Source organism: Chamaea fasciata, unplaced genomic scaffold, assembly GCF_029207755.1.
Source record: "Chamaea fasciata isolate MVZ Bird 193981 ecotype frontalis unplaced genomic scaffold, bChaFas1.0.hap1 SCAF_17, whole genome shotgun sequence".
NCBI lineage: Eukaryota > Metazoa > Chordata > Aves > Passeriformes > Sylviidae > Chamaea > Chamaea fasciata.
Genome location: NW_027094102.1, coordinates 6155585 through 6179681, shown reverse-complemented (window position 1 = coordinate 6179681; position 24097 = coordinate 6155585). Strand labels below are relative to the sequence as shown.

General features: G+C 46.1%; 1 protein-coding gene across 2 annotated transcripts; it reads left to right on the top strand.

Annotated features, from left to right (window-relative positions):
- The first annotated feature begins 2234 nt into the window (after positions 1 to 2234).
- On the top strand, positions 2235 to 23778 carry CHRNA4 (cholinergic receptor nicotinic alpha 4 subunit). Of its 2 annotated transcripts, XM_066198956.1 has the most exons (6): positions 2235 to 2720; positions 3917 to 4068; positions 7584 to 7628; positions 7719 to 7828; positions 16475 to 17855; positions 22964 to 23778. In XM_066198956.1, the coding sequence occupies exons 1-6, from the start codon at positions 2660 to 2662 to the stop codon at positions 23087 to 23089; spliced, it is 1875 nt and encodes a 624-aa protein (XP_066055053.1). In that variant the 5' UTR covers positions 2235 to 2659; the 3' UTR covers positions 23090 to 23778. The 2 variants fall into 2 exon arrangements, with proteins under 2 accessions (XP_066055053.1, XP_066055054.1); XM_066198957.1 differs by lacking the exons at positions 2235 to 2720; positions 3917 to 4068 and adding an exon at positions 7157 to 7208.
- Positions 23779 to 24097: the final 319 nt, after the last annotated feature.

Below are 24097 nucleotides of genomic sequence, written 5' to 3'. Positions count from 1 at the left end.
TTGAATCAGCTTTTGCGAACATCTGGATCACCCAAATTATCCACGTCTTTTTCGGACAAAGGAAGATAATAATAATGAGGAGACTCAGAGCTGGGTCCCTGAAAAACAGGCTGGAGTTGCAGCTTTCTACCACAACAAACAAAAAATCATTAAGACCTTTAAATGGCATCTTTTGTTCCAGTCAGAGTCCCTTGCACATGTACCAGTGGAAGTCATCGCCTTCCAAATCCACACGGGAGCTGATGGAAATTTTGTTATGGCCCAATGATGCAGAAAGAAACTGGCAGTGAGATTTAACAAGGTCACTTCAAGGCACAGAAACCACCGTAGAATACACTCATTCCCCACATGGCCAGCGAGGTGAGGCATAAATGTTTCACTCATGGGAAATAGAGATTTACGATTAATTTCCAAAAGAAGGAAATCCTTTTTTAATCAAAATAATTTATAGGGTTAATCTAAAGGCAGTGTTTGCTCGCCAGCACGGAAAGCCAGGCAAGGTGAAGACGGATGGGGTTTGTCCATGGGATTTGAATCAGCCCTGCACAGGAGGGTCTGTAGTCAAGGATAGCTGTATTATTTATGGCCAAGGTTTTCAAGAGGGAATAGTTGATCTTTCATCCCTTGGGTTTGGCTGCTCGGTGTGTGACCTGTGCAGAGCACCAGCCTCACTGAAAAATGGCCCTTAGAAACCCTATTCCCCACTATTTGTTTGTTGTGTTTGGTGCTCGTGACTGGATGTGGGTGGGCAGAAACCCAGGATTCCCTCATTTAATGCTGCTGGGTCAGCGCTGAGCAGGGCTGGACATAACAAGAACCTGCAGACTTCAGATTCCACTGAGAAAAGGTGTTTAAAGAAATGCTAGGAGTTTTTTTGTGGCTGTTTTTGGGAATGTGTGGCTGCAGTAGGTGACAGAGTGATGCTGTTTTAACCCTGGTGAGGGGTGATTGTCCCTCTGCTCCCCTGTTGCTGGGAGGTGCTCAGAGGTGCACAGGACCTGGCTCTCAGGATGTGTTCCACGCTTCAGCTCCGAGTTAATTTGATCTCACATCTGCTGCTTATTAAATTAATGCTGGATGGTTCCCTGGAATGAGCACTACAGATTTTTATAGCATATCACAGGTGCTCAGGTGCTGCAGTGAGGGTCAGGACTCCAAAAGCAAGGCAGGCAACTATACAGGAATTCACAAAATGGGAAAATATGGTGTGGTTTGCCACTGGAAAGGGTGGCAATTGTTGAGGAAGAGATGAGATAAAAAAACAAGACGAGTCAAGTTTGGTATTTATAATCTCACTACAGACCTAATTTCTCTTGTGACTTTAATCCTCCCCATTTGCAGTGAGCAATCTATTATATTGGAAGATATCGGAGATGCTTTGGGAGTAGGGAAATTATTATACATAAAAAATATGTAGCTAATATTATTAGAACAGACTCTGATTAATTTTGCGGCTGGCAACATCACCCCTGCCTGAAAATTAAATCCATTTGCTATCCGTGTGGAAGTAATTGTGTTAATATCAAAGCCAGTTTGGAAATGAAATGGGGAGAGCTCCACTCCATGTCTCCCATGTAAGGAATCGGGGATGTGAGATGAAGGGCTGGAGGGATAATTCCTTGGTAGCACAAGGAGTTATCCTTTCCTCCACCAGATTTGCAAGACTTCAACAGAGTTTTTTGTGATGTATTTTAGGTACATTTGAACATAAAGATAAATTCAAGTCACCTTGTCTCAGTCTCACCCCTGGTTTGCAATATTGCCTGAGGGCAGACAATAATATTTGTATTTGTACTACATGTTTGTACGGCACCAAGCACAGCAGAGCCCTGTTCTCCTGGGCAGGTTCATCACCCGAGTAATTATTGACAGCAAAGATGCGTGCCCAAGCCAGAAATATCCCCGTCTAATTACACTGGAGTGATTTTGAAAAGCAGTTGGACGAGATTAAAGAGACAGCTTTCGTTAATTAAGAACTGTTTGGGCTTCCGGTGCTATAAAGATCCCAGCTGGCCCCATATGCACCTCTGGCTGCAGCTGGGCGCTGCATCTCCCCCTTTATTTCTCCTGCAAAAGTTTTCCTCCCTGCAGCCTGTTTGCTGGAGCGCAGGGATTCTCTCCTCCTCCTCCTCCTCCTCCTCCTCCTCCTCCTGCTGAGCGGGAGGCGGGCAGGTCTGGCTACATTAAATATACAAACACGCTGTGCTCGCTCTCTGCTCCAGAGGCATCATCGGTGGCCCATCAGCAGCAAAACCCGAGCGAAGGCTGCCCCAAGGGCTGGGGGAAGGCTGAAAGCAGCAGCAGCAGCAGCAAATAAAGCAGCAGCCCCGCAGGAAAGGGGAGAGGAGCAGCAGGAGAGCCCAGAGAGGCTCCCCGGGCTCTCACAGGAGATCTCTGCAGCCCTTGTGCATCACTCGTGAGCAAACCAGCAGCAGCGTCCCAGGAAAGAGCATCCTTCGAGGAGGAAGAGCTGGAGATCACTCAGACGAGAGAAGGAAAAAATAATTAAAAAAAATAGCACCAAAGCACCAGCTGCTATCCCTTCCCAGAGGGAGAGAGAGTGAAAGGAGTTCAGGGGAATGAACCTGGAGGATCCAGAGACTCAGAGAGGAAAAGTTGCCCTGACGGGAGGCTCTGCGCACTAAAGCTCTGCTCCACGATGGGATTTCTCGTGCCTAAGGGAAACCTCCTCCTCCTGCTGTGTGCCAGCATTTTCCCCGGTAAGTTTGAGAGAGCTCTTCTCCCCTTTGCTCTTTACTCTTTCCTCCCTTATCCCTCTCAAAGACACGCTGCAGAGACCAGCCCGTGTCGAGAGGGAATTTAAATTTATTTCCCTGGCTCCTCCACCCTTCTGCCCCATCATTTCTGGTCCCCTGAGCAGCAGCCCCTGCTGAGCCTTTATTTTCTGCTCCTTGTCTGATTTGATGGAGAAAGGGTTAAAGCCGCGGTGGGAAGGGGACAGGAGGGAGAATCCAGACTGGGCTCAGCATCCTGCTTCTTGCCCCGGCTTTTCTTCCCTGGGTAAAGTGTGTTAATGTGTCTCGGGGCTACAGCTCCGGCTGGGGAGAGCACAGCCAGCGCTCAGCTAATGCTTCCCTTTGTATAATCCAGGGCAGCCAAAGACTAAGTAGAAGCCATATTCCATGAGGGACGTGGGGACAGCCCCCGGCTCCCTCTCCCCTCTGTCTGGTACAGCCGGCACGGGAGTGCAGCTCCTCCGACAGCCCCTGGATTAAACGTGGCTTCAATCTTTAATTACCACCAAGCACCTCTGACAGCTCCTGGAGCCTCTGTGCGGGGTCAGGACTGCTCCTTGTAGCCTCCAACTTTTAAAGTTATACCTGAGCAAAACTGGGATCTCGTTGTCCAACTTGTGCTCTCCACCATCCTCTTCCTTCTCCCATTGATTTTTGAAATATCCATTAAACAGGTTAAAGAGCTGAATTTCAGTCCACCTTTTTTTTTTTTTTTTTTTTCTGATACAGGTAATGCCAATTTTTTGAGTGTAAATCTGATTCAAAATGCCTGTCTCCCAGCAGGAGGCTGCTTTTTCCCTTTTGGCTTGCCCTTCTATCATCCCTCTTCCCTGCTTGAAGACTCCAGTGTAGAAACTTGCCACAAAGTGGCCATAAAAATTAGACCAGATTCAGGGAAGATGGGCTCATGTAGTGTTTTCAAAATGGTATTACTGGTGCCCTCACTTTCTTCAGACCAATCCTGCTCTGTAACAGTGGGTGAACAGAGTGAGGAATACCTGGTAATGTCAGGGGTAGAGGGGAGACAAATCACCTGAGCCACATCACCCTCCTGTGTGTCCCCAAGTGCCCGCCGCTGTGGTTTGCTGGAGTTTCCCTCTGGAAAAGGCTCCAGCTATGCCAGCCCTTGGACCTGCAGGTGTTTCATTCCTTCCCCACAGCCTTTGGCCACGTGGAGACCCGAGCCCACGCTGAGGAGAGGCTCCTGAAGAAACTCTTCTCTGGTTACAACAAATGGTCCCGTCCCGTGGCCAACATCTCGGACGTGGTGCTCGTCCGCTTCGGGCTGTCCATCGCCCAGCTCATCGACGTTGTAAGTGACAGCTCTTTGTGCAACAAAGGCCAAAATTACCCAGCCTGGGGCCCGGGGCGAGGCTCCTGGTGCATGTGGGCTTCACTGGCTGGTCCACGGTTGGGTTGGGAAGGCTCTGCCCTCAGCAAAGAAGAGTGATCATGCAGACAGAGCTGGTGGAACATGGGGTGACTTGTGAGTCGCTGGTCATCAAAGTGGATCCTTTGCTCTTCATTTACTACAGGCAAAATCCCAAATTCCCTATCAAAACTGATCACAGCGGGCCAGTGAAGACTCTGGCATAAATGCCAGAGAATTCTGGCAAAAGAGTAAATCAAATACCTAATTTGGAATTTGAGCCGTGATCATTAGCACTAATTTACACAAGCTAATAGGGACAGTGCTTTGCACACCCTGGGAAGAGAGATTGCCCAAAGAGGTTTCTCCAAATGAAAGTTTGAGGGGTTTTAGCTAATCTGGCAGATATTAACAAGAAAATTCTTTCTGAGTGTTTGCTCAGATAGAAGTCACAGATGTGCAAACTGGATATGCCCTGTACAAAACAGAGTGGTCTGCACACAGACCGATGGGCACTGAGACAGTATTTATGGGATTATTCTGGCACAGTGTGTTGGGGTCAAGTGTTGGACAAAGGATGTTTGCAGGGCTGCAGATGCCAGACACACTCCCAGGCTTTTGAGCTTGTGCAGATCTTCCTCCTGCATTTTTCTCCTTCCTGTCCCTATTTGCATGTGGCACTTCCCAGGACAGTGTCTGTGCAGCTGCACACTCCTTGAGCAGGTATTGTGCTGGCTTTCACAGAAGAGTTTGGGCTGGAAGGGACCTTTATAGGCCATCTTGTCCAACCCCCTTATTTTTCAGAAGAGGGGACTTCCTGTCTTTTTTACTGTACTCATGTGGCAGAATGAAAGGGGTGATAATGCCCCAGCCCTGGGAGTGTTCAAGGCCAGGCTGGATGAGGCTTTGATCGGCCTGGTCTAGTAGTGGAAGGTGTTGGAGAGGGTTGGAACTGGATGAGCTTTGAAGTCTCTTCCAATACAAACCATTCTGTGATTTCTATGATAATGGAAAGAATAATGCAACCTAAAGACATCACTGGTGTGGGACAATCATAACAGATGACTCTCCACACAGTTTTATATTTTGAAATTGGATTTTTGAGATGAAAGGGAAACAGCAGAGGTTGTTTAGAAGGTGGGGAATCAAAGACACCAGACGCTGGAGAGTCTCATCTCCTCATGCAGAAGCCATCCACTTCCAGCTTTGCAGCACAGCCATGGTCTCCCACTCCTCACTCTTATGTCAGCCTGAGGGATCCAGGGCTGTTTGCAGTTGCTAATATTGAAGTTGCATGGTTCTCATCTGAATAATTGATAATACAGAAGATGAGACATTAGTGACTGTGGAGGCACGAGAGAGAGTTTCCATTATGCAGCTGCTGAATCGTGGAAGAGGGGGATCGATACACCTGCTCTGCTGTGCTTTCCTAGTTTACTTAAGAAAAATTAATCTTCTCAAAATCATGTCAGTGGTTAGAAGTGCAACTCGCAGGCAGAGCTGTGCTGGGACCTGTGGGCATGGCTGCAGGAGAGCTCTGAGTCCTCCTGCCCCAGTCTGTGACTGCTGACACTGCTGCCACCACTGTGGCTCTTCAGCTCCTCTCCCCTTTCCCGACAGTGACAGTTTTGGTGCAAACCCTGCTGCAATTGTTAGACACAAGACTCAGCTCCCAACGACAAGGAGTCTGAAAGGGAAATCAGAGCTGTATTCAAACCCCAGCTCCTGCTGACAAAAGCTGGGGGCAGGGGAACAGAAATCAATGGGGAACTCTACATTCCTGCATGTCCTTACCTCACCCTGGGTTGCTGAGGGTTTTCTGAGACCAGAAGTAAGAGGGGAGAGATCAAATATGTGTCCAGGAGCAGCCAAGAGACCCACTTGGAGACACACTTGTACTGCTACGCCTGTGTGTCTGCAGGACCTCACGTGCTGTGTTCACCTTGGGAGAAGGGGCCAGGTAGTGCTACACCCCCATGGCTGTGGAGTCACCACTGTCCTCTGGGCTGGCTCCATGGGGACCATCCAGCTGTGCCAGCTAAGGAGGAACCTGGTCACTGGCACATTGCAAACCCCTCTCAGATAATCCCATGGGGCTGGAGCTGTGCTTCACTTAGATCAGCAGGATGGTGTGGTGATGGGCAGGAACTTCCACCAAGGGTGGCTCCAGGGAGGAGAATTCCAGTAAAAGGCAGCACCTGCTACACCAGGATGCCCAGTGCAGGGGCTGTGGTGGAGACCCTCAGGTGCTTGAGTTGCAAAGTGGCAAGAGAAGCAGGTTCTCAAGGATTGGTCATGGCATTCTTCATCTCCTATTGGCACGCAAAGAAGAAGCTGGATATTTTCTCTCCAGTTGTTTCTCACTGGAGTGTTTTTGTGTTCCTCCTTCCTCTATGTGCTCCTGGTCCCTAACCCAAGAGGAGAGAACCTCTGCTCAGGTTCTACATCTGGTGCCACAGCAGCAATGAGGAGGTTGAGGAGGCAGGAGGCAGAACTCCCCCAAAACTTCCTGGGTTTTAATGTTCACAATCAATCCTGAACTGCCACAAGGGCAAGGTTAATGATGAGCAGTTTGCTCTCAGCTGAGCCCTGCCAGCTCAGCTGGGTTTGATGCTGGCCAAAGCAAGAGATAAAAAGAACCCACAGAAATAAACCCTGAGCTCTGGTGGGACACTTCAGTCAGACCAGGCTCTGTCCCATGTAATTCATCTGAGTTACTTACAGAGGGCACAAAAGGCAAGCAGCAAACAGTAATTAACTCTACTGCAGTGCTGCCAGCATTATAAATGCTTGGCATTATTAAAATATGTATATACAGTCCTACCTTTCCATACTATTTGTGTATAGAGTTGGGAAAAAGTCTACCAGTTGATGGAAATACACCAGGCTGCCCAAGAATTCCATGTCAGCAGAGCAGCTGGGGTTTATTCAGAAAACCCAATCCATAGGGCCACAAGTTCATGTATTTGGTAGAAGGAGAGATGCTGCTGAGCTTCTTGTTCCCAGAACTGTGTCCATGGATAATGTTTCACAGGAGAACACCCTTGCAGATGAAGCTGAGCGCTTGAATCCACCACACATGTGTGAGTAAGGGTTTATATATCCATCACTCCCTTTTTTCAGTGCGCAGGTCAAAGGCAGACTGGGGAGCTTTTTCTACCTGGTATCATCATCCCAGGCTGAATCCATCAGCACTGAGTAAAATCCCAATAAATTCCAGTCCATCTGCTCACAGGATTGCTTAGGTGCAGGCTCAGCTGTTCAGTGGTATCAGACAGCCGTGCCCTGTCCCATGTCAAATGACAGAAACATCTGCTTTTTATTTCCAAAGATGGAACTTACATTTGTTGCAGAGGTGATTTGTAATTATATAAATGAAATACAATTAAGGGAAATTAGGAGGGTTCTTTGGGCCTCTTAATCTGCTCCTGTAACCAATATCTGATCTTGCATTTCAGGATGAGAAAAACCAAATGATGACCACAAATGTGTGGGTGAAGCAGGTGGGTGCCCCCAAATATGTGCTTTTCCATGTTTCTTTTCAGTTTTTCTGCTGAACTCTCACAACTTTGTAACCACCTCATTTTTGGCAGGAGTGGCACGACTACAAGCTGCGCTGGGACCCCCAGGAATATGAAAATGTCACATCCATCCGAATCCCCTCAGAGCTCATCTGGAGGCCAGACATTGTCCTTTACAACAAGTGAGTGTGAGCACTGAGACCAGAGGGCGAACCCATCCTCGCAAATTTTCTCTGTTCATGAGGTTTAAATGTTCCCTGCAATTATTCTACTTTATTTTGTCCTCTTGGGTGGGAGTTCTTGTAGATTCCATAACACGCCTTAAATGACATGACTGACATTCATCACAAGGGCTTTGCTCTCCTAATGATCCTTCCTCTGGGCAGCCAGTTTTGTTGGGGATGCCAGGTATTGTTTTCTCTTCACATGTCAGATGCACAATTAAGCTGGATTTGAGCTTTCAGTCCTCTTCAATTTCATTTCACCCAGGAGCTCTCCCCTAATTCATCACCATCAACTGGAAAAGCCAATTACTGAGGATGGGCTTAAATAAGGAAAATATGCTGAAACATGTCAGGCTTGTGCGTCCACGAACTGGGGGTTTCAGGTCAGCTAAATACCATTCTGGAATGATTTCTAAAGAGGTGTTTGTTCCTCATTGCAGAGGCTTGGAATCTGTCCCTTGTATGGACGCTTCCTAGGGAGCAGGTTGTGGTTTTCTTTCTTTTCTTTGGAGCCTGTTGATATTCTTAAAAATGCTGCCCAAGTGCCAAGGCTGTTTTCTCCCTGGAGCCTCCACCACAGCTCTCCAGTCTCCCAGGATGTTGGAAATCCCAGTCCCCCACCCCAGCACAGGCTCCAGAGAAAACACTTGCTGCAGGCATCAAAGAAAAGCATCTTTGCATGTGGCTGGCACTCAGAGAAAACCCTCACAGCAGCAGCCAGGCTCGGTTTTAACAAACAGTCGTCTGGTTCTAGCTTGATATGATTTTGCTTCTGTTTAAAAACCAAAATAAATGGCTGAAGCTGGAATCTGCCCAGGGGATTGTGAGCTTTGGAGACTACAGGGGCTGTTATCTTTCCCATTAGCTCATTCCTGATCCTCAGTGGTGTGAAGTGATTGCAAACCTCTTGGAAATCACTGCATCCTCACTGAGCACCTTTCGGAGATTAGCCCAATGGAAATGACTCATCCAGAGGCACTTGGACCTTCCTGCCCTCCAGGGACACACTCTGAGCATGAGTATTGCACAGCATGTGCCTCACTTGGTAGCCAAGAAAGGTGTTCAGGGCTTCCACTAGGAAAAAAAAAAAAAAAAAAAAAAATAATGTCCTTGTCATTCTTGTTGTTTAATTAATGACAATGGAAAGGATTATTATTTATGGAGCTTCTGGTGGTTGTGGTGGTGGACTATGGTGCCAAAGGAAATGACGTGGCACAAATCGCCGCACGTCCTTTGTGCGTCAAACCATCCTTTTGTTGGAGCTACTGGCACTGAAAAACCTGATGTGTCACCCCTGCTTCCTCTGCCTTGATTGATGAGGATGGTCCATACAAGGACGGGCCTGGGAATGGGGAATCACAGAATGACAGAATGGTTTGAGATGAAAGAGATCTTAAACATGATCTCATCCCACCCCTGGTCATGGGCAGGGACACTTTCCACTAGACCAGGATGCTCAAAGCCCTGCACAACCTTGCCTTGAACACTTCCAGGGATGAGGAAGGCTTCAGGAGATGTTGGTATCCTTTAGGTCTCTGGACATTTTGGGGTTTCATGCTGAAGACCTCCTCCAGATGTCCAGGACACCCAGACCTTGAGCTGGGCAGCCCTTGGCTCCTGCCCCTCACACGCTCTGCCCCTCTGCCCTGTTGTTGTAGTTCACTGCTGCTGTCAGTTGAGTCTCTACAGGGACTCCAGGGGTCTGATCTCCTGGCCACAGCAGCTACTCCAGAATGTTCTTCTCAGCCTGTTCTGGGTAGTGAGAGTCTTTCAGTCCTGCCCATGTTATTGCTCTGACTTGCAGTAGCAAATCTGACTGTCCTGGGAGCTGCTGACACAGGGAGATCTCATGCCCCAGCTCCCCAAATCTAAGATACTTCGCTCCCTTGATCCATACTTAGCATTAATAATCATGCATTTTTTCCGTTGCTTGTCATGAGTCTATCATGCATTTTTAATTGGTTACTTTATCCATGAATTAAACATGGATGTAAGATAGGCACCAGACATTAGTGGGTTTCATTAATTCCATATGTCCTCACTGCTATGTTTCCCTTTGTTCTTGTGCAAAATGTTTTCTGCCCTGAGATGTGCTTCTCCCTTCCACCTAACTTCCTACCAAACTCATCTGGAGCTGCAGTCAATATCTTCATCAGGTTTCACATTTTGTAGGGATTGCAGGGCAAATGCAAGGCAAAACCTTCAGAGTGCTGGGACTCCGAGGTGAGGCTCTTCTGCACAGCATTTCAGCAACTGCCTTCCCAGCCAGGGCTTCTCCTGGTGGGCATGTCAGCTGGAAATGATAGTGATCAGTCATGGTGATGCTAACACAGAGTCCATATCATATTTTACACACACATATATATATAGTTTAGAGGGAGTTTAACATAGCTGCACATGATTCTGGGTCTCTGAGAGCAAGAGAATGTGCCAAGAAACCTTGGTGGAAGAGAGTGAGAGGCCACACTGACCTTTTGCTGCCTTCAGGCTGTTTAGTGTGAGCTAATTATTTGTCTGGCAGAAATATGGTATTTCTGTTTGGGATGGACTCCTTTAGGAAACATTATACAAATACCCTTTCTGTTTTCATTTTGGTCTGTATACAGAAATGGTAAAATTTCAATTGATTTCAGATTTACATCTTGAATGAAACCTAACCCTTTGTTGTGAGGTTACTCTCATATCTGGGCTCATTATTGTAAAAAACATTCCATTTACCCACTCTAGAGACCCAAATTAAATCAGTAAATTCAGCTGGTTTGGCCTAGAGACTAAATGTAGTTGTCAACATTCATAAGGAATCTGAAACCAAATTAATATCCTGCAGGGAAATTAATATGCTGTTGAATTTTCAGGCTTGATGAGATAAGTTCCAAGATTCTGCAAATAGTTTCTACTGGATGTGACATAGCATATGTATAACAGAGGAATATGAGTTCATAGTGAAGTGACAAAGCCTCCTCTTTGCCAAGAAACCAGGCTGTTCCTTATCTGAGGTTGTAAAGGCTCTTCAGGCACCACCAAATCATTTCTAAATGAATTATCTCTTCCTCTGCATTGATTTGTTTTTCCGTTCATGAATGGCCTGGAAGCACATTTTAGTTTTTCTTTGTATATTTGAAGTATAAAGAAATTAATTGTATATTTTCCCTAATGAGGGGGAATAAGCTCCTGCATATTTTTGTTTGTGGTGGGGTGTTTTTGTTTTTGCTGAGTTGGTTTTTTGTTGTTGTTTTGTTTTGTTTTTGTTTGTTTGTGTTTTCTATTCTCCACCACGGTGTTGAGTCACTTGTTCAACACAGGAGCTCCAGAGGAGAATCCCCTGAAAGCACAGGTTTGCATCCAGGTGCTCCAGCTGCTAAAGGCTGCCCAGGGCAATCCAAGTCCATGTCCTTGAGCCTAATGCTGGTTTTCAGCTGGATAGTCATGGCATTATCACAGCATTTGTCCTTTCCAGCCCAGTGATTGTAAAACCTGGGAAGAAGCCACTGGGAATATTAAGAATTCTGAAGTTCCTCTTTTCTTGGTATTTTCTGGGGCTAACTGTTCCAGAAAGTAATCCCTGCCTTAGACTCCACAGTAACAAAAAAAAACCACCGAAACCCCACAAGATCAGATGGGAAAGAAAATCAAATACAAATTCCTGTAAGTAGGAGTAGGAAATACCTTGAGGAACTCATCCAGTCATAAAATGGACACAAAGGGATTACTGGACTGGGTAAGAAGATCATCTGTCAGGCAGCTTTTAAAAATCATGGAAAAGCAAAGAGTTCTTTTGAAAAGTCCTGTAGCAGCTTGTTCTCGTGAACTGTTCGGTGATGTTTGCATCCACTTAGATTTATGGAGCAACACAGGTTTCATGACTCATCCCAAAGCTCTTTGGAGGAGAAATACCAAAAGATGCCCCAGTGTAACCTTTAAAATTGGAAACATACTTGGCATTTTTCTTTGTGTGCACTGGCACAGATCTCGTCATTGTGCACCAACTGTATTTATAAAGGGCCAAAAAAAAAAAAAAATCACTAATTCACCCTTCAGCTTTCCTGATTCTTCTGGGAGGTTCAGTGGTTGTTTGGAGGTTGTTTTTTCTGGAGAGGGATGTCTTCATATGCTTTGAGGTTTTCTGCCAAGCTCTACCCAGCAATAGAGGAGCTGATAGAAAGAAATCTACAGGAGTGATCCCTCTCCTGGGCTGCTGCCCTGTTCACACCCAAGGGCTTCTCCTACCACTCTGCCAAGGACAGAGCCAGAGCTTTGGGGGGAATCAGAGCAAAATGCACCAACCCAGCTCAGTCAGAGCCTCCTGAGACACCTGTGCTCATTCCATGAGCCTTTGCTGGAAATGGTGCCTATTTTGATGAGCAGCAATCAAAATATCATTGGTTACTGCTGGTTTCTAAACACCTAAAAGCAAAAGCTGAGCAAAAGCTGGGATGTGACTGAAAGAAGTCACATCAGTACACACACATCTCCCCCTGGGCACCCAAGAGGTTTTGTTCCCAAGTTGCCAAGATTCTGGAGATATTTAAAACCCAGCTAGGTGAGGTCCTGATCCTCTTGTAGCTGACCTGCTTTGGGCAGGGAGTTTTGGGCAGGGGACAGTTCCAGAGGTGCCTTCCAAGCAGTGCATTTGAGTTAGCATCTGGTAGCGCAGAACAGTAGTTAAACAAAATATTTTCTGGTTTCCCTTTGGAGAGAATTTTAATCTGAACATTCCAGAAGCATCTCTGTAATGTGTACCAAAAGGGTGCAGGCTCCTAATACTAAAATTTTTCTTTGTTACTGCTCTTTCAAGAGAAATGCTTTCAGTGGGGACATTTTACTATATCCATATTTGTGTGTAGATAATTTTCAGGCTTTTAAAGGTCTGTTTGGATTCAAATTACATCATCAGAAATTAAAATAAATGTGTGCCTCATTTACATGCATTCTGAAAACACTTAATTTTGTGAGATGGTGCATCTCCCAACTGCAGGAAAGATAGAAAGTGGCAAAAGAAAATAAAAATTCTCCATCAGCAGAGCTTTTTAGTGGAATATGGCTGCAGATTGTCAGTAAAACAATGCCATCCTTAAACCCTGATAAACTTAGGAGATTTAGAAGAGCAGCCTTTATTCTCAAAATGAGAAATCAAGGGCTGCAGCACACAGCAGCTTTTTCTTTGGGAAAAAATTAAGTAATTGTCTTGTCTCTTTCTTGGTGTGCACTGCTGTGTTTGACACAAAAATATAAGAGCTCCAGTTCTTTATTACTGACATATTTTTAAAGCTGTCAGGTCAGAGTAACCAGGAGAGCCTGACTATCTGAATTCTCCAGTTCTTGTGATGTTTACCTTGCACTCACGCCTTCCTCCAGATGGATTTTCATGGCAACTGTCACAACAGAGTGGTCTCCACTGAGTGAGATGAGAACCTGCTACTGCTCCAAAGGAACGTCTGCAGATTTTCTCTGTCCCGCTCCATCAGGTCTCCCACCTTCCTGTCTATGGGAAGATTGACGTGGTGCAGTCAGGGCTGTAGGAACAGGAATGGGTTTTCCCACAGCAAAGCTGTCCAAAAGAACACAGGGTTTCCCCAATCTCTCATCTGCAGACTGTGTTTTCAGTTTTTTGTCTGACCTTCATCCCTTGGAGGAAATTGGGAAAGACTTTGGAAGGCACTCAACAGCCAGGTGACCTTGTTTGCTCCCTCTCTCTTGTGGAGAGGAGCAGAATCACAGCCTCACACAGGAGGGGAGAGAGAATCTCTCCAGGCTCCCCTGTATGGGCAGGGTGCCAGCAGGCACAGCTTCTAATCCAGTAAACATATGCCTGAAGGTCCAGTGTGGGTGGAAATCTTGGGGAAGGAGGCAAAAATATATGGATGCATGAAGGGTCAGACAAGTGGGAACACTGCCTTTGCATGATGTGGCTGGCTGGGATATATTCTATGTACGCAGCATGGCTGATTTACCCTGCTTACAAATTCCTCTGCACTGAACTGCAATGAGGAGTCCAAACACACCCAGTAAAGTCAGGAATTCCTTCATAGTCCTGGCAGGCTGGTGAGGCAGGAGCCTCTCAGAGTGTTTTGTGGCTCCTCAGAGTCAATAACTGACCAAATCCAAGGAGATGTTCTGCAGCTGGTTTCACCCCTGCCATGGCACTGCAGGCAAAATCCAAGCCTGGAAGGCAGTGGCAGTGTTATTTGCAAAAACATGTGAGCCAAAGAGGACCCAGGATGAAGCTGGGTTTGTTAGGCGAGCAATTAAAAATTTAAAAAATATGTTCCTCATTTAAAAGCAGATAATTTACAGAAACAAGATAATTTACAAACACAAGATCTGCAGCTTTGTGATGGTTCCATCTACACTTGCAGAAGAGGAGTAGTGTGGTGATGAGACAGAAACTGCAAAACTGCCAGGGAAGGCATTTCTGGGAAAGAAACACAGTGACATGGATTATTATCATTCCTGGATGCCATTTTAGCAAAAGTTTAGCATTTCTTTCTCCCAAGAGTTTTCAAAAGAAAAATGCACACCTGTGTTGTTTATCCAGCCACTTACACACTGCTCTGTCTAAGAAGGGAAACGCTCATGGTGGATGCTCTTAATCCCTTTTCTCTAATAAGATCCAATTAAAAATATTGCTCCATTAATGAGCAATTTAATCAGGCCTCAGAGATATCATTAAAGGCAGAATCAGATTCCATATTCCTATTGAGATTTAAAAAGAAAACCACCAAGGACAGAAAGCACTGGACTGTCACTTGCTGTGCATGTTTCATGTCTCAATCTGGTTTTACTGTGCTCCTGGCAAAACCCAGGAGAAGAAAAAAAAAGGTGGTTTTCATCCAAATCACATGTTCAAGAGTGTAAATTAGATTTAAGAAAGAAGAGGTAAGACAGGAGCTGGATGGATTGTACAATGCCTCAGGTTTGTTTGCTTCAGAGTAGATCATGGTGCTGATTTTGTCTTAATCCGTTTGTGAGAATCTTGTATGTAGTTTCCCCTTTTTTAAAAAAAGTTTTTTAAATCTTTAGAAAAAAATTCAGTTTAGAGGTCAAAAGGCACTATGTCCTTCTGTGTTCTTTTGGTTTTACCAAAATCTGCCCCAAAGAACACAAAGAACAAAGAAGAGTTTAATAAAACCTGGTTCTCCACCACACAAGAATTCTGAGTTTATTTTTCCATTAATTCAAACAACCTAGAAAATTGTCTCAAGGACATCTGGGCTGTGATCCTGAGGATCGGGAACATTTCCATCTCTGCCCAGAAACCATATTAGCCGAGGCAGCTCAGCAAGTGCCAGATCCTGCCACTATTTCCCAATACTACCAGTCTCATTTTCAGGATGTCTCACAGGGCAACTGGAAATATGTGATGTGAGTTGTGAGGCCTTGGCACAGGCTGCCCGGAGAAGCTGTGGCTGTCTCATCCCTGGAATTGCTCAAGGCCAGATTGGATGGGGATTGATGCAGCCTGGTCTTGTTGAAGGGGAATAAAAAAGAAACTTCCACTGCAGGGAGTTGAAATCAGATGGTCTTTCAGGTCCTTTCCAACCCAAACCATTCCATGATTCTATGAAACTATCACAAAGTCCTTTTTTTTTTTTTAATTTTGCTTATAAATGAATGGTCTCCTGAAGAAATGATTTTAGGAAGTTCCTGTGCCTCCTTCAGCTTGAGGAGCCCTGCTGGATCACCCGTGTGTTGATGCTCTTGCTGCTGGTGAGGAGGAGGAGAGGTGTGACCCCTGTCACTGCGTGGCTGCTGTCAGGGCACATCTGGGCACTGAAGCAGCAGAGCAGGGCCCAGGGATTTTTGGGGACTGCCAGGAGCACAGCTGCAGGCAGGGCTGGCTCCAGCCAGAAGGGCTGGGCAGGAGCAGAGAGCTTTTAATCTGTATCAGCCTGAATAATTCATCTCAAGTTTTTAGCAGAAGCTGTCTTCCCCTGCATAGCCTGTCCTTCGTCTGGCAGTGCTGCTGTTTGTAACCAGGCTTCTTCCTCCAAAAGTCTGCAAAATACAATTTATTCATACAATTCCAGTACAAACTCCTGAGCTGTTATCTATTTATCTGATAACCCCCAGCTGAGGGCTCCTGTGAGAAGATACCACAAAAGACAATTCTCTTCCTGACTGGGAAATCAAAAGATTAATGTTCATTATTCCTATTAATAGGATGTTCTTGCTGTTTACATGTAAAAGACTGGGTGATTGCCCAACACTTTTCATTTTTAGCAGCTGTCAGAAATAATTCTGCAGAGTCCACAGCTACACTGTCTGATAGTGCTTGCTCCCACCTCTAAAACAAACTCAACCCATTCCAGAGCACATCTGGGACACCTTTGGGGAAAACCTGTGTACAGCAACATCAAGGGATTATGTTAATGACTTAACATAATGCCAGGGAAAGGCTGACCTGTGCGTGAATTCCAGGGCTTGTGTAAGTGAAGAGCTCAAAATCCACTGGACAGAGTAGATGGATCTGGTGTTTGGACGTGATGTTCCTCTTGCATCTCTCAGGTCATTTGGAAGCCAGGCACTAAATATCCCATTTCCTTAACAGAGTTGGCATGTCCTAGAGAAGTCTGAGCTTTTTTTTTATCTCCCATCTGTCCCCAGTGCTGATGGTGACTTTGCAGTCACCCACCTGACCAAGGCTCACCTCTTCTACGATGGGAGAATTAAATGGATGCCCCCTGCTATCTATAAAAGCTCCTGCAGCATCGATGTCACCTTCTTCCCCTTTGACCAGCAGAACTGCACGATGAAGTTTGGCTCCTGGACCTACGACAAAGCCAAGATAGACTTGGTGAGCATGCACAGCCACGTGGACCAGCTGGACTACTGGGAGAGCGGGGAGTGGGTCATCATCAACGCTGTGGGCAATTACAACAGCAAGAAATACGAGTGCTGCACGGAGATCTACCCCGATATAACTTATTCCTTCATCATCCGGAGGCTGCCCCTCTTCTACACCATCAACCTGATCATCCCCTGCCTGCTGATCTCCTGCCTCACCGTCCTGGTCTTCTACCTGCCCTCCGAGTGTGGGGAGAAGATAACCCTGTGCATCTCCGTGCTGCTGTCCCTCACTGTGTTCCTGCTGCTGATCACAGAGATCATCCCATCCACCTCCCTGGTCATCCCTCTGATTGGGGAGTACCTCCTCTTCACCATGATATTCGTCACCTTGTCCATCATCATCACTGTCTTCGTGCTGAATGTGCACCACCGCTCCCCCCGCACGCACACCATGCCGGACTGGGTGAGGAGGGTCTTCCTCGACGTGGTGCCAAGGATCCTTTTCATGAAACGTCCCTCCACAGTGAAGGACAATTGCAAGAAACTCATTGAGTCCATGCACAAAATGACCAACGCTCCGAGGCTCTGGGCCGAGATGGACGTGGAACCCAACTTCACTACCTCATCCTCCCCCAGCCCCCAGAGCAACGAGCCATCACCCACCTCCTCCTTCTGTGCCCACCTCGAGGAGCCAGCCAAGCCTCAGCCCATCTGCAAGTCCCCCTCTGGGCAGTACTCTGTGCTGCACCCAGAGCCTGTACAGGTCACCTGCTCCTCTCCACAGCCCTCCTGCCACCCCCTGAGTGACACCCAGGCCACCTCTGTCTTGAAAGGCAGGTCACTGAGCGTCCAGCAGATGTACAGCCCCAACAAGGCAGAGGAGGGGACAATCCGCTGCAGGTCCAGGAGCATCCAGTACTGCTACCTGCAGGAGGACTCTTCCCAGACCAATGGCCACTCCAGTGGCTCCCCAGCATCCCAGAGGTGCCACCTCAATGGGGAGCAGCCCCAGCACAAGCCCCCTCAGTGCAAGTGTAGGTGCAAAAAGGGTGAGGCAGCCAGCACAGCAGCCCAGGGGAGCAAGAGCCACGGCACCAAGGAGCAGCATCTGGTGCTGATGTCCCCAGCCCTGAAGCTGGCAGTGGAAGGGGTTCACTACATCGCAGATCACCTGAGGGCGGAGGACGCTGATTTCTCAGTGAGTATCCCAACAGAGTTCTCCTTCAGAAAGTCAAAAATGGGCTGCTAAGGGAGCTGCAGCAGGCCTTGAGCTGTGCAGAGTGGGGGCATGTTGAGGCAGGCTCAGCCACACCTCTGTTGTGGGTTTTGGCCACTGTAGGTGCAGCTGGAGATGTCCTTGGGGTCTTGGAATGAGGGCCAAGGGGGGCAGCACAGCCAGGTCATGCTCAGGGCTGCTCTAGAACAATGGATTCTCCAGCAGAAAATAGCAGTAAAGTTGTTGTTGGGCAGCAAAGTTAGGTTTCTGAGAGATCCAAAATGCAGCCATCTCTCAGGAACAGAGACTCATTCCTTATTTAAGCCTCTGACAAATGGGGAATTCACACTCTCTGCTTTTTATTAATCACTGGCTCTGACTGTGGAGCCAGGAAAGCAAATTGCCCAAGCAGGCTGTGGGTGTGGGAAGCTGTAGTAGTGTGGGGATGCTGCAGGGTCTGTTTAGCTCTGCTCATGTATCTGTGATGTGATTCCCCATTAATGGACTTCCACTGGCTCTGTGCAGGGAGGTGAGGGAACAAATTTCCTGCTTATTCTGTGCAGGTAAATATGGCTACAAATAAAGGGAGTAGAGGCTGAAGGGATTTCTTTTCATGGAGACAGTGATGCACATAACAAATAGCACATCCTTTCACAGCTCTTGTAGCTCTTTCCTGCAGGACTATGGATACCGTGTGCTAGTAATTATGGCCATAGTGAAGGGAGGCACAAGATAACCTGAAGTTAGTTGTCTTATTAAAGAAAAGTCTTATCTATCTTTTTCTGGGCACATCCATACCCAAAAGGCGCTTTTTAGCTTTGCCTACAGTTTGAGTTTTTAAAGATTAAGAATCAGTGCAAGTCATAGTGTGTTTATACAAGACGTTCTGAGCATGGTGAGTGTCTTTTATTTGCATTTTTCCCATCTCTGAGCAGCAGCAAGAAAAGCTTAAATACTGCTGTCCATTCTATGCTCTTTGGTATCATGGTTAAGGGCTTCTGTCCTTCAATGGATCTCACTTCACAGCATCCCTTTGAGGAAGGAACTGTTAATTCCTTATGTTGAGGAGTTACAGCCAAAACACAAACTTCCTGCTCAAGGTCACAGAACAAATCTGTGGCAGAGATGGGCTGTGAATCCTCATCTTCATTAGTTGCCAGTCCAAAACCCTTTGCCAGGGTAAAGCATTTCAGAAGCACATTAGGAGTGCAGGAATTAAACTCTGCTCTCTCCCTCTGGCGATAATCACAAGTAAACCCTTAGATGTCAGTTGAGTTTAGCTCAATTTTTTCCCCATGGTGCAAATGAAAAAATATTACTCCAATAATACTTCCCATTTCAAATGATTCTCCCTGCTGAGCTGGTTGGTGTTAACAAGAATGGACTCAATTAGTATTTTGGGTTCCTTTCTCCTAATTTTTTTTTAATTAAGCAGTCTTCAGAAGCCACAAATTTTCTTCTGATACCTTCTGCTGCTCTACCCTCCTGAAATCAAGTGATCATTCTGAGGAGAAAGCTATTTACAGCACTAAACATCAAAAGCAGAAGAAAAGGAGCAACTCTGAGCCTTTGGTCTCTGACCCAACCTCCTGCCAGCCCAGGCTGTGAGGAAAGGCACCAGGAAAACATCCAACAGTGAGCCGTGGGCAGGTTTGTAGGAACCCCTGGGGACTTGGGGTGACTTTTCTCCACCGCTTCCCAGCAGCTGTGGTTGGCACAGAAGGCAGAGCTTGAATTTTCAGATAGAGGGGATAATGCTCCATTGTGGGCTGCATTATTTTCTCTCTCTGGACCCAAGTAACATAAAGCAGGAAAGCACAATTTTTTTTCTCCCAGTGGAAATAAAAAAAGAAGAAGGAAAATGATCTCCTGGAAGTGAAATATACTGTGAGGAGCAGAACTGATCTAATAAAATGAGGATTTATTGGGGGAAAAAATCAGTACTCAGAAATTTGCTTGCATCTTAAAATCAAATTGTGGCATTTCTCCACGGAAGTCTTCAATAAATCTATCAGCAGGCACCTCTGATGCAGCTGCTGAGACACACCTCACTGTCTTGTGAGCAATATTTCCAGAGACATTCACCTTCCCAGAAGGAGAACAGAGCTTCTTTTAAATTCCTGTCTTTTTTTTTTTTTCTCTAAAGCTCCATTGCCACAGGGGCAGTGCTTCTAAATTAAAAGTAAATAGCTCATTTAATTAAGTGCTCCAGCGAAGAGAAAATGGGAAATGCAAGAGGCAGTTGTTTGTTACAAAAAGATATCTGCAAACAATACAAACACAATGGGGCACTGGGGAAAACGCACGGCGGAATTGTCCTGGCATGGGATGGAAATGCCATTAGAAATTAATTACAGACTGAAAGGCAAAACAAAGTCCATGTCCCACATCGGCCAAAATAACCAGACACCACCAGCACCATCTGGGAAGTCATTCTGTCCATGGCTGTGTCCATCTCCAGAATACTCTGATAAGAAGACATTCAAAAATGAAATGGGAAGGAATAAAGCTGAGGGGGAGGAAACAGGATAATCTCACAGGGTTATTTTTAACAAAGTACAATAAAACCACCTGGGACTGCTCTAATCTGTGTTGCAGACTCCAGGTCCTGGCAATCAGATGTCACCAAGGCACCTCAATCCTCCACTCAAATCCTGAGGCTCACACCCACAAGGAGCTGGACCAGGGAGGAGCTGCACACTCCCAATTTTCGGGAGTTTGAGAGTGTGGGAGTCAGCTGGTTCTTCCCCTGATTGTTTCCCAAAAATAATTTCGAGTGAGCTTCTTAAAAACTAATCAAAATAGAGGTCAGGAGCTGTGGTGGCAGATGCTGGCAGCTGCCTGGATGTCAGAGACGTCTGTGGATCAGACTCCACGTGGGCTGCTGGACCACGAGGAAATGCCAGAATGGTGGCAGAACACAAAACAAAAAATCCAGATCATTTTCTCATTCTCATCCTCTTTTTTTTTTTTTTTTCATTATCTCCCCATAATTTCCAATTTCACCCTCTGTGCTCTCAGTCTGAAGCTGGATATTGATTTTGCAAACATCTGATGCACTGCCAGCCATCATTTTCAAGATGGGCTCAGTGTTTCTGCATACACCATTACATTAAGAAGCAAATTCCTGTCCAAATTGTTCTTCCCCCACTTTACTCGTCTTTGCTCAGGGAGAAACTCATTAAGTTTCTTTTCTCCGTGTGATCTAGCACTTATTTTTACTAGCATAAATATTCAAAGAAAGTTATTTTACCTGAGGCATTATTTAGTCAATCCAGCCCTCAACATCAGGTGGGAAATTTCAGGTTTGCTTTACACATTGATTACATCATAAGACATTAATCCCATAAAAGCAATCATCCAGGGCTTGCTTAGGTGCGTTTCTCATGAGGAATTTGGAGCATCAGAGACTCCAACTCTCAGCAAGTGATGAATAGGTCAGAAAATAGATGCAGCAAAAAGGAGTCATCCACTGAGCTTTTATCAAAGAATTGTAGAATCCCAGAATGGTTTGGGTTGGAAGGGACCTTAGAGCTCATCTCATTCCACCTGCCATGAGCAGAGCCCCATCCAACCTGCCCTCGAACTTTCCAGGGATGGGGCAACCACAGCTTCTCTGGAGAACTGTGCCAGGGCCTCAGCACCCTCACAATAAAGGATTTCCTCCTAATTTCCATTGAAAATACTCCATTTCAGATTAAAGCCATTCCCCCTTGTCCTGTCACTACGTGATCTTATAAATTTGAATAAATTGCAGTTCACAACCCAAGGAAATTTTAGAAGCTTGGGATGAGAGAATTCCTTTTGGTTTCAAGGGTCAATTTTCTTTTTTTTTACTTACCCTAATTACAGATGGTTGTGGAGAGGGCATTACAATCATAAAATAACATGATTGTTCCCAAGAAGGTGACAAAATGCAGGATGAACATGGTTGTTTTCTCTGCCTATTTTAATAGTGAAGGCTAGCTTAACTCAATGCTGGTTTTAAAAGGAATAAATTTATCCATTGAATGAAAACATTGAACCCATTCTTATGCTTTTGACGACTTTCAGGTGTTCCTGAAATTGAAAATGCTTTGTTCACAGAAAATATAATATGGGCTCCAGTGCATGCCTCATTTCCCAGCTCACAAAGCTGCTCACTGAGCCAAGGGAGCTCAGCAACATCACTGTACCTGTGAACATCCTCTGCTGCAAATGGCATTTCACTGATACCTGGATTGCTTCCTTTACCAAAATGCATTTTTGGCAGCTTTGCTGACCCTTTCTCCTTTCACCACTCACAGCCCCTGGAGATGTTTGAGCAGGCTCCTGCTGGGATGTTTTCCCCAAAGAACAAGGCAGCGTGCCAGATTTCAGCCCTCGGGTCTATTAGTCACAAAGTGGGAAATTGTAGGAAATCATAATGGGTACAGACATACCAAATAGAACTTTACCATCTGATCAGGCCTCTTCCTGGGAAAGAAATTAATAACAGCAATGTTCACATATATGTGGTTTCTTAATGAAGCAGTCATTCACCATTTCTGCCTCATGGTACCAGACCTCCCCAGAGAGGAATTGCTGGAAAATCCTCCCACAGCAAGGCAAGAATGGGGGAAAAGGAGGGTGAGGGTACTTTTATTTGCTAGTTCAGTACTTAGTCACCCAAAGCTTTAAATCCCTTCACAGAAAGAGATTGGCTTTGTTAATCTGTAAGCATATCATTTTATGAACACAGGGAAACGAGTCATTTCTTACCCCCCACAGCCCCAGCTTGAATCACAGCCTCATTTACACACCCAGTCACAGCTGCAGCTGATGGAAAATGAGAGAGTGAGTGTGCAGATGACCTTAATTATGCACAGGGGTGTGTTATCCATAGGGATTTGTGTCTTCACACGCACACCCCTGCAGTCTGGGAGCCTCTCAGGTGATTGATGGAATAAACCTTTGCCATTTTATAGGACCACTAAGTGTGAGCGAGACCTCCCCCTCCTATCTCTGGAATGATATGAAAATATCCTACTTTGGAGTAAAGCTCTAAGAGTTTTCATAGATTTTAATCTCCAGTAAATGTTAATAATTGGCCTCTCCCCCCTGTGTCCCAGGTGAAGGAAGACTGGAAGTACGTTGCGATGGTCATCGACAGGATCTTCCTCTGGATGTTCATCATTGTGTGTTTGCTGGGAACTGTTGGGCTCTTCCTCCCACCGTGGCTGGCAGGAATGATCTAAATCTAGCACCAAAGGGAAGAAATTATGGTCTCAGTATCCCACTCCATGGATTTTAGTTCACCTGGAAGGAGAGAAGAGAGAAACGGGGGCAGCCCTTCGAATAATTCACTGCGTGTCCACATTTGAGCTGCTCCCGAGCTCTCGGGGAATCCTTTCCCAGGTCACATTGTTTTGCCAGCCATTTCCATCTCCTCCATCTAATTTAGGGGAAAAGTTCTTTTCCAAGTCTGTACATAGCATGGTGGCATTCACTGGCATATACTCAGCAGCGTAAGAACACGAGCTTGTCCCTAAAGCAGCACAGAAAGGGGCTCTGCATCCGCGAAGCAGCCCCTGGCAATAGCTCCAGTCACCCTCAGCAGTCTCACTGGGCCCTGCCCAGTGATTTTGCCCTGTCAGGCTGAAGTCTTTCAGGACTCTGCGTCCCTGTATGAGTCATTTTATAAATAAACTTCCAAATTTGGGATACCTGTGCAGGATGTGGTCTGTGTTCAGCTGGTAAAGGCAGGGAGTCTGGAAAGGCTTAAATGACTGCTTGGGACCAACAGTGATCAACAGCACAGCAGATGCAGATTTTATACAGATTTTACTTTGGCCAGTGTCCTCCAGAAACTGGAGACTGGGGCTGAATGAAGATCAGGCAAATGGAGGGAGGATTTAGGGTTAAGACTGGGACCACATTGGTAACACTTTAGGGTACTTTCAGAGGAAATCTCCTGGATCCAAGTTATGGCTTCTGCAAGAGAGCAGGGGGTCACCCTGAGCTGTAAAACCCTTGGTGTAGGTGGGGAAGGTACCTAGACGTGGGGAAGGTACCTAGACATGGGGAAGCCAGAACAGAAATCCAGAATGATGTCAGGATAATAAAGAAGTGTGCCAGGGTCACCCACAGCAGGTTATTTAGGTCTCAGAGAGAGAGACTCCATGACCTTCTGGGGAAACCTCAGTGCTCTGCCACCCTCAATGTAAAGCAGTTTTTCCTCATGTTGAGGTGAAACTTCTTGTGTT